The 14661-nt window shown below is 35.3% G+C and overlaps 1 protein-coding gene across 1 annotated transcript in view; it reads left to right on the forward strand.

The window, feature by feature from the left end:
- Positions 1-7707: 7707 nt before the first annotated feature.
- LOC114282951 (uncharacterized) overlaps positions 7708-14661 on the forward strand; it is a 40724-nt gene continuing 33770 nt past the window's right edge. Inside the window, exon 1 of the mRNA XM_082890120.1 lies at positions 7708-8151. Within this exon, the coding sequence (XP_082746246.1) occupies positions 7708-8151 (444 nt within the window). The remainder of the gene's footprint in view (positions 8152-14661) is intronic.

Below are 14661 nucleotides of genomic sequence, written 5' to 3' on the forward strand. Positions count from 1 at the left end.
ATGTTGAAGTTAGGTAATTTTGGGTGTTAGGGTTTCAATTGTATAAAGAGGGGTTTTGTTCTTTGGGCCAATGCATGGGTATTTTGGGTCTCAAATGAGGCTACTGTTGTTTGTTGTTGATATTTGAGCCTTTTGGTCAGTGTTGAGAAGGAGGGAGGAAAGCCCTAATTTTTGTTATGAATTAATTTATATAATTAATTTGGGAATGTTATGGGGATATAAAATTAAGTTGGAAATGATGAAATTGGCTTAATATAAGATGGAATGGTGGTGTCGGATTTATTAATCACTAATTTTGAAATTGTTGAATAATTTATCTGTTGATGCATTTATTATCTGTTTAGAAATAATTGCTTTGGGTTATCAGTGGAGGATAGTCTTGATTGTTGTAGACACTGCATGATGATTAGGCGAATTAAAACTAATCGGTTGAATACGTCATCGAATATGACGGTTGGAATAATACATCGATTCTGTGTATTGATTGATCGTGTATATGATAATTGTTTATATACATTGTATTGTGTGGGAGGAGATAGGGGATGAAATCCTAAACCGGATATTATTTGGGAGGAGATAGGGGATGGACTCCATTGATACAGTAAATCTGTGTATCATTTGTGAAGTATGGAAGTGTTTTAATGTGACATTGATACAGCAAATATGTGTATCTAATGTGAAGTATGGAAGTGTTTTGTTATGAGTCGTAATCTCATTTAATTACTTGGCCAGGTTCTGAGCCATGTTTATGAATTGAAAATTGGTTAAATAAAGGAAAGTAAAATGAAACATAGACATATTTGTCATGGAATTGGATTGTGTTGTGCGTTGGATTGTATGAGTTAAACATTTATCAAATGTTAATGTTTTAGTTATTGCTCATATTATGTTTAGCATATCTCTACTGGGCGTTGGCTCACCCTATATGGGACATCATTTTCAGGTGCAGGTGATATGCCGCCTCCAAGGATGTAGCTTGGGAGGTTGTAGAAGCTGAATGCTTTCTTTTGTGATTATTTTGTGTATTACATGTATATCAAGCCAAGGGCTTATTTTGTGTAAAGAGCCAAAACTCTATAATCGTTGAACCCAAGTGTTAACTTGGAAAGTTGTAAGCCTATAAGGCATTTACTTTTGTTGTCAACATGTAATATCTCTTGTAAGAATACTCTGATGTTGGGAATATAATATCTCTTTATTGTATTATGGATGTATGATTATGGGTTTATTTTGAGGGCGTTACAGTTATTGTTTCCTGATCATACTATCTAAACATCTTATAACATTTTCTAATTAAAATATATTACATTTTCTAATTTTTTTAAAATTTTAAGTATTTTTTTTTTTAATTTTTAGACACACTTAACATAAATACTTTTAAAAAGTATAATATTTTTGAAAAAAAAAATCTTCAAAAAATTTACTAAATACCCACAAAAAAAAAAGATGACAATTTAGTACATTTTTCATATTTTATGTATTTATTAATTTTTAAAAATATATTTTCACAAATATTTTACTATTTAAATACGTCTAAGTAAGTTGCATCTAAAAAAGTTAAAAACTTGCTTAAAATTTTAAAAATATTCACTAAAAATAAAAAAAAACACGAAAACAAAAAATTCAATTTTCAAAAAACTGAATTCAAAAAATTAAAATCAAACACACTGAATATTATTACCGAAATTGCATCCTACATTCAGAATAATCACATGATAGTCACATGACATATTTTCCCTCCTCCAAGTCCATGGAAAACAAAAATCAAGATTGCTTTATCTCGTATCAAACAAAAATTGGCTAATTTATTTGTTAATATTAGAAAAATAATTGATACACCGAATTTGAGCTCGTCCAATTAGCTCAGATTATATAAGTCAGATGACCGTTCAGATGACCGGAGTCACCCTTGTCAACTAACATGTCAATCAGCATCTGACAGATGACCGGTCGGACGATTGACATGCACAAAATTAAAAGATTCAGGTGAGTCCAAATTCGGTGATTTAGCATTGCCATTAATATTATATGCATAAACTCTGTAATTGTTCATAAAATATAAGATTAATTACACCAATATTCTATCAACTATTAGTGATTATTACTAGACTATCATGAGTGCATATTTGTATTATTTTTAAAATTAAAAAAATCAAAATATATGAATTTATAAATAAAAATAATAAAATAATATTTATTAATAATTGAAAGGGTCTTGATATAATTACTTCTAAACTATATACATATATTAAGTTCGATATAATCATTTTAATTAATTTTTTGACTTTTTATTAAGGGAAATGCTATTTGCACATCATACAAACTTTCAATACACACCATAAATATGTTTGGATTTAAATTTTTGAACAAATATCAAATGTTCGGATTTAAAGTTATAAATAAAAATAAATTATTCAAATATATAGCCTGTTCAATTATTTATATCCAAACAACTGCTTTATGTTCATAAATCTAAATCCGAACATTTGATATTTGTTTGAAAATTTATATTCGAAAACATTTGTGGTGTGTACTAAAAACTTGTATGGTGTGCAAATAGAATTATCCTTTTTCTAAATGACATACGAAAAATAAAGAAAAAAGTTATTTTTTTATCTTATTTGTGTTTGTTATGTAGAGTATTCTAGGCCAGCTTACGCGCATCAGACTATGTCCCTACAGCCTAAACAAGCCTTTTGAAACAAGGTTTAAGCCCTGCAGCCTGTGGCCCTTAGGTATGGGTTTGCTGGCTAGGGGATTCAAGCCTGAGATTTGGGAGGGAGCAAATCTTCAGACCCCAGTCGTTACCCATTAGGCCAACTACCTTTGATTAAAATAAATAAAAAAAAGTTAATTTTCCATAGTATTTTTTTTTTTGGAACTATATTAACCTATTGCCATGTCTCAGTGTGCTGAGCACACATTTGGCCAATTAATGGCTTTGATTAAGCCAAGTACTTAGTGGAGCTATGGTAGAGGTGTAGTGCTTGGCAAAATTATTTGGTGGTTCTAAGATAAGTTTATATGGTGTTTTAATTTAATATTTATTAATTAAAATAATAAGATTTAACAATTTTTGTTCGATTTTTTAGAGTAACTTAACTTGTGTCAAGTGATAAATGATATGAAATATTGTTCCAATGTCACCAAATAGTTTTTAGTAGGTACTACAATTTCAAGTCAAATTTAGATCCTTTGTAGTATATTGTCTATAGTATATATTGTAATGTCCTAAAATAATGTGTTTTGGGACAAAAGTATAAAAAAATGATAAAGAAAATGAAAGAAAAGAACTTGCCTTTTCCTTTTAAATTTTGCCTCAAAATAACGAAGTTTTAAAACATTACATAGTACAATACAGGCAATACACTACAGAGGATCAGAATTCCTTCAAATCTTGCCCTCAATTTTCCACCTCCACAATTACCATGTGTAAATCCAAAGCTCTTTTTTTCTTTTTTTAAAATGCAATACAAACAATACATTACAGAGGATAAAAAATCCTTCAAGTCTTGCCCTCAATTTTCTAGCTCCACAATTACTTTGTGCCAAAGCTCTTTTTTCTTTTTCTTTTTCCTGTTTTTTTTTTTTTAAAAAAAAAAATTCTTCTAAACTGTTTTGCAATAGACAATATCATATCTATAATCTGTTCAACTTTAACTAAGAAAAATCATAACGAAAAGTTCTCAAACTCCGTCAACCCCCCCCCCCCCCCCTTCCCCAAAAAAAAAAAAAAAAAAACAATTGAATAGTTGGTTGCACCACAAAAACATCTCATTGCACCTAATTTCCAATTGTACCATACTCAAAATATAAATTTCTAATTTATATCCTAAGAGTAATTCCATGATTCTTCCAATGAAATTTATTAATTAAAATAACTAACCCATAAACATTTTTTTGGGACTCCAACAAAACTCTAAATGGATTGAAAGTTTGCATATTGTCAATTTGATTAGTTGTTAAAGACTAGTTAAATTGATTAGTCAACTCCCGCCTTTGATTGCCACTGTCGCCACCTTTTGACCACCAACCTCTTATTATTTCCCACACTAGTGGCAACCTTCATCCACTTGTGACCCCACTTCCCAACTTCTATCCTCACTAGTGGTTCTCATCCCTCACAATGACCCCCTCATTGCAACCCCCCACCCCAACCCCCTTTCCCTATTGCAACCCTATCCCTAGTCCCTACCACTATGATCTCCCTCCCCAAATCTAGGTTTTGAACCACATCTGGTTCCTCAAAGTGATGTAGAAGACCCCTAACAGCATCCTCTCTCGCTAGTTGATGTGGTTCAATACATCCGTTCGTATGGAATATCGAATAACCGCATTGGAAGTGGAATATCTTTCTACGTTGGGCCTTTTTCTTCTCATTGTGATGCCTCTTCTTGATTGGTTCTAGCGAATAGGGGCTGATCGACTGTGTAGAACTCTGCGTTTCGGATCGACCACGCTTGGAGCCCAGCGTGTTCATGTTTGTCCAAAACTTCTTTGTAACTGGAATCAGCTCCGAGGTTACATAATATAATTGTTGGGATCCCGCCGTTTATTTTCCTTGGGAGGGCATATTTGCAATTTGAAATCCAATCCTGTTGGGCTCCAATAAATTCCCGCCAGTGTTTTAAATATTGTGGGGCCACATCATCGATTACATTATATAACACGTCATCGTTATGGTCCCGCAAATCGATGGGCCTATGTCCACAACCTGAGCAGGCACATCAGGCATGCCACTTTCTAGACCGGGAGTGTCAGCGACGACGTCAGATAGGCCACCAGTTTTTCGTAAAACCAAACCCTGTATATACAGACTAGACAACTTCAATTTTTGCCCAAGTTGCTCATCCTTTTCAGTACCAACGTCTGGCAAATTGAAATGGAAAAAGTGAGGTTCATCATACGGGCAGAAATCTTCAATCCTCCAAACAGAATCACAAAACGATTTAGATGTGAATCATTTTTTCTTTGAATAATTCCATTTCCTTTTAAAATAACTTCTACCGAAGACACCACTCCGACTAGACACCACTCCGACTAGAAGTTGTCCAACGGCGACTAAAATTTAATCTCAATCTAGGAGTATAAGATCGCCGTTGTGAAAAAAGCATAGTAGTGGCCATAATCGATGGTGAAACTATGGCAATAACAAGAAATCTAGCGTTTTTATTTATAGGGATTTATATTGACCACGACATAGGTCAATAACAACAGTGTGAAATTGTGACAACATATAAATTTCACAGTGCGACAAGCGCATATATAGAATTAATATGGGGCATATAATTTAACTAAGCATTAATGGACCACACTGACAGATGGCGTTCAGTGAGAATGGCAATGGGGAGTGGGCCACTTTTTTCCGGACCCACCGGACTAACGTATTCAAATTTCCTGCTTGCGCTTTCCACGCTCAATCTTTCAATCCGGACCGCAGATCTGGGAGCGGAGCGAAGCCCTGTAGCCAACAACACGGCAGCAAATGCAGAGAAAGTGACCAATCAGGGGACAACACATGGCGCGGGGGGGAGCATCCCAGTAATATTATAGGGACGCTCCTAGGAACATATATAAGTCACTCACTAACTCTCTACCACCAGGACAGTTTTTGAGAGAGTGACTTACGTCATCCGAGAGAGTTAGTGACGTCATTGCAAGTGAGCTATGGCCTCCATGCGACGTCGTTTTAGATTAATTATTATCCCAACTATATTATATCAATTGAATATCTAAATTAATTATTCTCCCAACTCTATCTAAATCAATTATATAAGAACATCCATTAGGCATTCATATCACATATGAGAATTGGGCGTCTAACAATTTTGAGAGGCCGTTGCGCTATCAAAATTAAGTAAAATCATAATGTCCGCCGAGATAAACCCAGTCGGTCTTACTGATGCCCTTCATGAAGATGATGAAGGCGAATTGGAAATCGAAATCATAGACGCGACCTTAAACGTACCAGTATCAAATATATCCATCACCAATCCAAAGATAGGCAATGCAATGTGGCAGAAGCTCACATTCAAGTCAATGATAATTGACAAATGCAAACTAAGCTGCAGGCCGCAGTGTCCGTTTAATTCTACTAGTCGTGTAGAAGTTGAGATACGGGACACAAGATTATGAGCCGACGATCAATTGCAGGCTCATTTTACATTTCCGGTTACATGCCCAGTGGACATCACATATTTTGGTAATGCATATGCTGCTGCAGATAAAAAAGGGTGCCCATGGACAGCATGATAGTCTTGCCTCAGTTACGTTGCGCTGCACGTGCCAATTATCCACGTGCTTGTTTATGAATACTTTGGACAATACGGTTATTAATGGAGGCCGATGGACATCACAAAAAACAAATGTACAACGATGACAAATGTAAACAAAAATTTTATTAATAATAATATTTCAATCTACAATTCAAATGCGCCCTTACAACCTCCAGAGAGCACTGGAAGTCCGGACATTCACCGCGACAATGTATACATGGCTGACATACAGTGGTCTCAAAAGCTTGACGGAGAATGTATTTACTCGGCTTATTGCACGCAGGATGACGACTACATTGTCCAGCTTTGGGATTATTAGCCCTGTAAATTATTGTCTTGCATTGACCATTGTTCTCAACCAGATTTCATATTATGTAAAAGAATGGCGATGGGGAAATATTTATATAAATTTTTAGGATTAAATAACATGCAAATACATTAAAATTATATGTTTGTTTTTTATAAATTTCAATAGTCACTATAATCAGAATTGTCAGATGCACAATTCTCATATGGGCCAGATATAAGGCCTATTTAATTGAGACATTACATAAAGCCCATTTATATAAATTGAATAAATAACGTACACATCATCCCAAAACTGGACGTGGCCCAATTGAGGCCCATTAGACATAGGCCCATCAGTGAGAGATCAAGCCCAATAATAGTAACGGATTTCATGTGCATCGCGGCCCAGTATTCCACTAAAATATATAACATACTTATACAGACAAAACCATTATACAGAAAATAATTTTATTGCGTATTGCAAAGCAACTTATGATACATCATAATTTGAATTACACATTTTTTTTTTTATCCAAAACTACAACATCAGAAGATCCACAAACATCTTATTCGTCAGCGGCAGGATGTGTGTCCGCACATCGATCCATTGTCTACATGGATGGACTCATCGCCTGGGTTTCTAATTCGGAAACCGCTTTCAGACCGGCGAACAGCGCATCTTCTTGCCGCTGTAAGGCGTTGATTAGACGAATTAAATTTCGGCGTTATCTTCGCCGACAACAAATAAGGACCAGTGCAACAACAAAATATCAGGCTCGTATTTTAAAATCAACCGCCTAAATTGACCTAGATCTCCGAGATCCATTGCAAAATAAGACAAATCCGCACATTATTTTGCCTTTAACAATAGTATTTATGCTGCGCTTTCCATGTTCAATCTTTTAATCCTGGTCGCAGATCTGGGAGGGAACGGAGCCTTGTAGCCGACAACACGACACCAAATGCGGAGAAAGGGACCAATCAGGGGACAACACGTGGCGCGGGGGGGAGCGTCCCAGTAATATTATAGGGACGCTCTTGGAAGCATATATAAGTCACTCACTAACTCTCTACCACCAGGACAGTTTTTGAGAGAGTGACTTGCGTCATCCGATAGAGTTAGTGACATCATTGCGAGTGAGCTATGGCCTCCATGCGACGTTGTTTTAGATTACAAAATAAGAACATATTCCTCACATATCCCAGATGTTCTTTAACCAATGAGAGGCTTATGGAGAAAATTAGAGCGTTATTTACCAACAGGCCCCCAAATTATGTCAGAGTTGCACACGAATTCCATGAGGACGGCGAACCACACCTACATGCGCTAGTCCAACTTCCATTCCATTTTCAAATGCAGGACGAACGTTTATTTGACGTTGCCCATGACAACAGTAATCGCCATTTCCATCCAAATATACAAGGGGCAAATAACCACCAGGCTGTACTGGAATACATTTCCAAATATGGTGATTTCATGGAGTGGGGTGAATTCCGTGAAAGGGGTTACTGCGCTAACCGGGAGAATAAGGAAAATATATATCGTGAGGCACTTGCCGCTGACAGCAAGGAAGAAGCACTGTCAATGGTAAGAAATGACGATCCAAAATATTTTTGGTTAAATTACGATAAGTTGTCATGCAATTATGATCGAATCTCATTTAAACCCCCATTGCCATACGTTCATCCGTTTACAGAGACAACATGGATCGTTCCACCATATATATAGCAATGGATTGCCGAGAACATCAAGGACAAAGCCCAATGACCACACAGGCCCAAAAGCAAGGGGCAAACAACCACCAAGCTGTACTGAAATACATTTCCAAATACGGTGATTTCACGGAATGGTGTGAATTCCGTGAAAGGGGCCACTTTCTAAACTCAACGATTCCCTCACAATGACCCCCTCATTGCAACCCCCTACCCCAACCCCCTTTCCCTATTGCAACCCCATCCCTAGCCCCCACCACTATGATCCCCCTCCCCAAATCTACGTTTTGAACACTTTTTTTTTTATTAAAATTAAATTTGATGAAAAAAAAATGAATAATTAAAAATGCTCTAGCATGTTAAGTTGAAAAAAAAAATATAAGCTCACTTTCTAAACTCAATGATATGTAAGTGATATGAATAATTAATGATCAGAGAAGATATGAGAGGGAGTGTTATCTTTAATATCCTAATTGATTGTCATATTAGTAGGCTTAAAAGTTGAGTATAATTTTTAATCTTGAATAGCAATGCTCTAAATTTATTGCTATTTTTATTTGTATCTGTTTATTTATTTATTTTGAATTGCAAATTAGGAGGATGGTGGATTTCAAAGTAAAAGTTGACATTTTGGATAGAAAGAAAATGAAGGAACCATAACCCTTTTATTAGTGGAGGGTTGTCCCAATGTTGAAAGTAGGCAAAATTTCAATTAGTGGTTAATAGAATATTATTATTACCTATATATATTGATTGGATTTGAAATGTTTAATTGCTTAGCTACTTATTGGCATGGTGACCTCTAAACCTAACTTAGAAGAAACAAGTGCATGTGCAAGTTGGTTCACCAGACTTGGCCAGAGATGATATGTATTATTTAAAATTTCTGACTTGATATTTGGCCTAATTTAATCATTTCAAGTTGAATTTTATTTTTATTAATTCCAAACTTGACCATATAACTCAATAGATATGAGCTATTATTATTATTAAATTATATTGAATTTATTAAAAAAATATAATAAACCATACAAGTTTTGTATAATTATATAAACTTCTCTATTAATAAAACTAAAACAACCAAAACTAATATAAATAATGGATAGACATAAGGATAAGTAAAATAAAATATATATTTCAACGTAAAAGAGATAACAATATTATTTTTTCTTCTGTAAGACTAAAAAGATACTAATGAAAAGATAATTAATTATTATGTGAATTAAAAACTTAATAAAATTCAATATAATTATGTTAATTGTGTGAGATTTAATGCATTTTTTTTCTAACTCTCCTTAGAAGTTGGTGTAATTTAATTTTTTGTCAATCTATTTATTTGTAATTTTTTTCTTAAAAAACATAAATTACACTAACCTACCTTAAGGTTTGGAGAAAATATTGCAAGTCTTATAATGTTTGCATAATTATCATGACTTTCTTTTTAGTAAGGACAAAAGGGATCGAAAAACTTACCTAAAAGAAAAGAAGATCAGAAATGATTTAGATGGTGCGAAAATACAAAAATGAATAATAAAAAATATATATTTAAACATAACATAACAATATCTTTTTTTTCATTCATATGATTAGCGAATTCTTGATGAAAAGTGAATTAAGTGTAATGCGAATTAAAACCTTAAAGAAATCTATTGTAGTTATATCAAAATTGTGAGACTTTATGTATCTTCTTTAAACTTTAAGGGGGTCAATGTAGTTTACCGATAAAAAAAATAAAAAATAAAAAATAAAAAAGCATAAGCTTCTATCTAGTCTTGATCTAGACTGGAAAGGTATTGTTTAGGTCCGTGAGACTTACCATGGTTGCATTTCAATTAAGGGTGAGAATTTTCAATACAACTTGAACTATATACAAAGTTAGCATGTTACGGTTGACCATTTCCAACACAGACACGTATATAGCATGATCTAACATCACAAAATATTAAATAGGCTAGGTTAGTATCAATTTTATATAATACAAAATTGACACAGATAGCATGTATAATGAAGAATTAGTTACATATTTTTATATAATCCTTTATATAACTCCATCAAATTTATTAAAAGTGTCACAACCCAAACCTGTCCCTGTAGGTTTAGTGTCGTAACTGGCCAACAATCCTTGGATTACCAAAGACCTCTTAAGACTTGACTTGAGATTAGGGGCTGCAGAAACAAATATACGAAATATATACATAGTCCATTGAGCTGTGCAGGCATACATGGAACTGAAAATCTTGAACTTTATAAACATACGAGTGACGTCATAGGTACAGTATTTACACGTCACAATCAAGTACATGCAAAAGAAGATCTTGTTCATAAAACAAAAGGAACAGACTTATACATCCATATTGACACAGCCACAAAACATGACTTGATTTGGAACCTCCTCGTGAGGCGCAAATGGTGGCTGACTAACACAAAAATACCCCAGGCGTCATCTTAAGCCTGATCACGAGCCTGCTCACCTACATACATAATAAATAACTAGTGAGCCCAGTGAATAATAACAAAGTAAAGGGGTAAATGAATGATGTCCCATAACTGTGGCTGAAACTGAAATTCACATTCGTATTCTCGTTCTAAGCATGTATACAAAAATCAGAGTTCATGCTTAATCTTACATATTACATCCATTAGTGCTGAAAGATCTCATACAGAGTGGCTTAAATCATACTTGTCAGTTCTATTGAAGAACCTCCAGCCGGGTAAAGGATAACCTGTCAATCGCATAAAGGAACCTCCAAACTGGGAACTTATAAACTTGTCAGTTCCATCTAGGAACCTTCGGCCGGGTACAGATAGCTTGTCAATTCCATAAGGAACCTCCGGTACCGGGAACTTGTAACATACTTGAATCATAGCATAATGTCACCTGTAACATACTTGAATCATAGCATCATGTCACTTGTAACATACTTGAATCATAGCATAATATCACAAATGCTTGTTATTGTGGGACAATCATTCATAGTATAAAACATGGCATTTCATTCAACAGATCTTATTTCATATACCGAAAATAATTTAACTTGAACATAGCTTTACTATGGTATTACTCACAGATAACAGATGTTGCAAGTAGACAATTCAACTTCCTTGTGGCACGTGACCTACACAGTTACAGAACGAACGTATACCGAATTACACACCTGGAATTAATAACTTAGTCATTTCTTGTTTTGGTGTGTTTCTACCTCATTATCCTCATCATGGTGTCTTAATCATGGCATATGATGCCTAAGAAGGAATGAGGATGCAAAAATGCACTTGAAATCATTTTTCAAAACTTGCTGAAAACAGGGTCCATGCTCGGGCGTGATTTTCCTCGCTCGAGCGGACATGCAAAAAGTGAGGGTTCACTCGAGCGTGACTTTTCTCGCTCGAGCGGATTATAAACTTTGGAAAGGTACTGGTTGCTTGCTTTTCATGCTCGATGGACGCTTGATCTTCCCTCGAGCGTGAGACTCAAACCCTCGCTCGAGCTTGACTTTTGTCGCTCGGGCGTGCTGCAAAATATATGAGCTTCTGGGTACATGCAATTCACGCTCGAGCGGGATTCAAGTTGCTCGAGCAGAAGTGCACGTACTCAGAGTGGTCGCTCGAGTGTGAACTTCTACGCTCGAGCGTAGATGCAAATTCTAGAATTTCCAGATTTGCTTCCAAAGTTCAAAACTCAAACTTAAAGCTTCAAAACTTGATTTTTCTAGGCCAAAACTTGAGGAAATACTTAAGAACTCATAAAACATCACGAATTTAAAGATTATTTCAAGAAATCATGGCCCAATAGGTTGCCAATTATGCAAAATGCAACTTGAAATGTAGGAACATGCTATAAATATGACTTGCATGTTTAATTTGAGTTCATAGTTTCCCAAAACATGATCAAATGAAATATCCAACACAAAATATGGTGAATTCTTAGATTATAACCAAAATATGAACATGCATGTGAGAATTCTCATGAAAACAACTTCAAAACTTCATGATATGGACATGCATGCATGGAATGACTTTGCTTTCTTAAATTCTAGCTCAACTCCATGTGAATTCACCTATTTCATTTATATTCATGTACTAAATGACTCAATTTCAAGGTTGTAAGATTGAGCTCTTACCTAGGCTACTCAATTGAGCTCCACTTAAGCAAAATCTTGCGCAATTCACCAAATCTCCTAGCAATTCTCTCCTATCTCAACTTTGATCTCAATTTTCCTTCCCTCTCTCTCTCTCTCTCCCATGTTTGGCTTGTTTGAGTCATAAGATGAGGGATTGAAAATGTATTCTTCTAGTCTTGACTCAACAATTTGCCTTATATAGGCTTGGGCAAAGATGTAATTATTTATTGATCAAGTTAATCAAGTAAATCTTAAATTATTTTAATTTAATCGTTCCGAACTGAATTTCAATTAAACCTACCATAAAATTCTAAAAATTCCAATTAACACATAAACCAAGTCAATTTCTGAATCAGTTGCCAATAAGGCCCTCAATTCGCAATCCGAAGCTAAAACATGAACAGATCTTCCTACGTTAAACAAATATAAACACAAAATAATGCAATGCACATGTAATTAACTCAGGATTTCTCCTTAATTACTTGCTAGGCATACTTAAACATGAACTAGCGCTAATCATGGGTCGGGGTTGTTACAGTATTCCCCCCTTAAAGAGTTTGGTCCTCCAAACTCAAGTTACTTTCATTGTAGAAGAACACTGAAACCAAAGGGAACAGTTCAGGATATCTTTTCATCATGTCTTCTTCCATCTCCCAAGTTGCATAGGTTCCTCCATGATTTTGCCAATCAACCTTCACCAATGGGATTGCTTTGTTCCTTAGTCTTTTAATCCGACGATTAACAATCTGTATGGGTCTTTCCTCATACATATAATCATCTTTCAAGAGTACATGAGTCAGTTCAATGACATGGAATGGATCTCTTAGATACCCTCGAAGCATAGATACATGAAAAATATTGTGCATATGCTCCATTTCTGGAGGTAGGGCTACCTAATACGTCACGGGATTGATCCTTTCAAGAATCTCATACGGCCCAACATACCTTGGTGCCAACTTTCCTTTTACTCCAAATCGTGTTTGACCCTTCATCGGAGTTACCTTGATAAACACATGATCTTCGACTTCATATTCCCTATCACGCCTTCGAATATCAGCGTAACTCTTTTGTCCGCTTTGTGCAATTTTCAGTCTCTATTGAATCAGTTTTATGCTTTCAGTTGTTTCTTGCACAAGTTCTGGTCCCAACAATGGTTTGTCACCTACTTCGGCCCAACAAATCGAAGATCGACACTTCTTACCATACAAAGCTTCATAAAGAGCCATTCTGATGCTTGAATGATAACTATTGTTATACACAAACTTAGCCAATGGCAAATAGGTCTCCTAATTTCCTTGGAAATCTAAAACACACATTCTGAGCATATCTTCCAAAGTTTGATTGGTTCGTTCAGTTTGACCATCTGTCTATGGATGGTAGGCGCTGCTCAACCTCGATTCTGTCCCCAAAACCTGTTGCAAACTCTGCTAAAATCTTAATACAAACTTTGAATCTCTGTCAGATACAATAGACACTGGCACTCCAGGTAACCTCACAATCTCATTCATATAAATATTGGCCAATTTGTTAGCATTGTAAATAGATTTAACAGGTAGAAAATGGGCTGACTTAGTTAAATGATCCACACTGACCCAAATAGAATCATACCTCGGGAAAAGCGAGGCAATCCCACAATGAAGTCCATGGTAATGTGCTCCCACTTCCATTCCGGTAATGGAAGCGGTTGTAACAAACCAGCGGGTTGCTGATGTTCTGCTTTAGTTTGCTGACATTATAAACATCTAGCCACAAAATCTGCAATACACTTTTTCATTCCAGGCCACCAGAAACTCTGTTTCAAATCGTGGTACATCTTTGTGTTCCTCAGATGCATGGCAAATTTTGAATTGTGAGCTTCAGACATAACACATTTCCTCAAGTCATAACAATCCGATACACAAAGGCGATTCTGAAATTTCATTACATTATTCTCAAGTATAAATCCGGGCCTTGGCTTTGATTCGATTTCAACCATGATCTTTTTTAGAAATTCATCTTGCTGTTGCTTCTCCTTAACTTTTTCAATGATTGCAAGCTGAGCTAAAATAGCAGCTAAAATTCCATCTTGTTCACGCATCACAACCTTAATCTATTTCTTTTCTAGGTCATATAACAATTCTCTCTGATCGGTAAGCAAACATGATAGACTTACCATTGACTTTTGGCTCAAGGTATCTGCTACAGTATTAACTTTCCCCTGGTGATACAAAATTTGCAAATCATAGTCTTTGATTAGCTCTAACCATCTCCTCCATCTGATGTTC

The sequence above is a fragment of the Camellia sinensis genome, chromosome 10 (genome assembly GCF_055761805.1).
Source record: "Camellia sinensis isolate YWXY chromosome 10, ASM5576180v1, whole genome shotgun sequence".
Taxonomy (NCBI): Eukaryota; Viridiplantae; Streptophyta; class Magnoliopsida; order Ericales; family Theaceae; genus Camellia; species Camellia sinensis.